General features: G+C 59.6%; 1 protein-coding gene across 1 annotated transcript in view; it reads right to left on the minus strand.

Annotated features, from left to right (window-relative positions):
• MYADML2 (myeloid-associated differentiation marker-like 2) overlaps window positions 1-541 on the minus strand; it is a 1037-nt gene extending 496 nt beyond the window's left edge. Inside the window, exon 1 of the mRNA XM_010135210.1 lies at window positions 3-541. Coding sequence (XP_010133512.1) covers window positions 3-541 — 539 coding nt within the window. The remainder of the gene's footprint in view (window positions 1-2) is intronic.
• Between the last annotated feature and the right edge of the window lie 110 nt (window positions 542-651).

Here is a 651-nt window from a genome sequence, read left to right on the forward strand (position 1 = left end):
TGTCGTTCACCAGCGCCCCAAAGATGATGCAGGCCACGAAGGCCTGCACGATTTTCAGGAGCCCGGAGACAGTGGCCATGTAGCTGCTGACTTGTCCGGGCTTTGCCCTGGTTAAGAACACCTCGGCGGCGTACGTGAGGAAGAGGAGGCCTGCGAAGACGCTGGCTGCGATGCGGAAGTCTCTCACCTCACAGCCGATGGGGTAACAGTCCAGCTGGACGAAGTAGAGCGGGTAGATGACCGCGGCCGTGACCGACATGAGCGTGGCGAGCATGGCAAAGGCAGCGGTGAAGTTCCCCCAGGAAATGCTCAGGCAGCTGTGCAGGTGCGTGAACTCGCAGGTCATGATGAAGACCGTGATGGCGAAACAGAAGGTCCAGACAAACATGCAGAAAGTGCCATACGCTGCGCTGAACCCCCCCTGGTGAGCTACCAGGCTGAACGTGGTGCAGCCAAACGTCATCTGCAGCAACCGAGCTATCCCCACAGGGGCCGTCACAGCAGCGGTGTTCAGGTACGGCCCTCCCGTGCTCTCCATCATCTTTCCAGGCCAGCGAACAACGCACTTAAAGCACCCCCCCAAACGTCCTTTCAGGCTTTTGCTGCTTTGTCCTGAGTCACACCTGGTTCTGCATCAGCGGAGCGGTCGCG

The sequence above is a fragment of the Buceros rhinoceros genome, unplaced genomic scaffold (assembly GCF_000710305.1).
Source record: "Buceros rhinoceros silvestris isolate BGI_N320 unplaced genomic scaffold, ASM71030v1 scaffold30924, whole genome shotgun sequence".
NCBI classification, from domain to species: Eukaryota; Metazoa; Chordata; class Aves; order Bucerotiformes; family Bucerotidae; genus Buceros; species Buceros rhinoceros.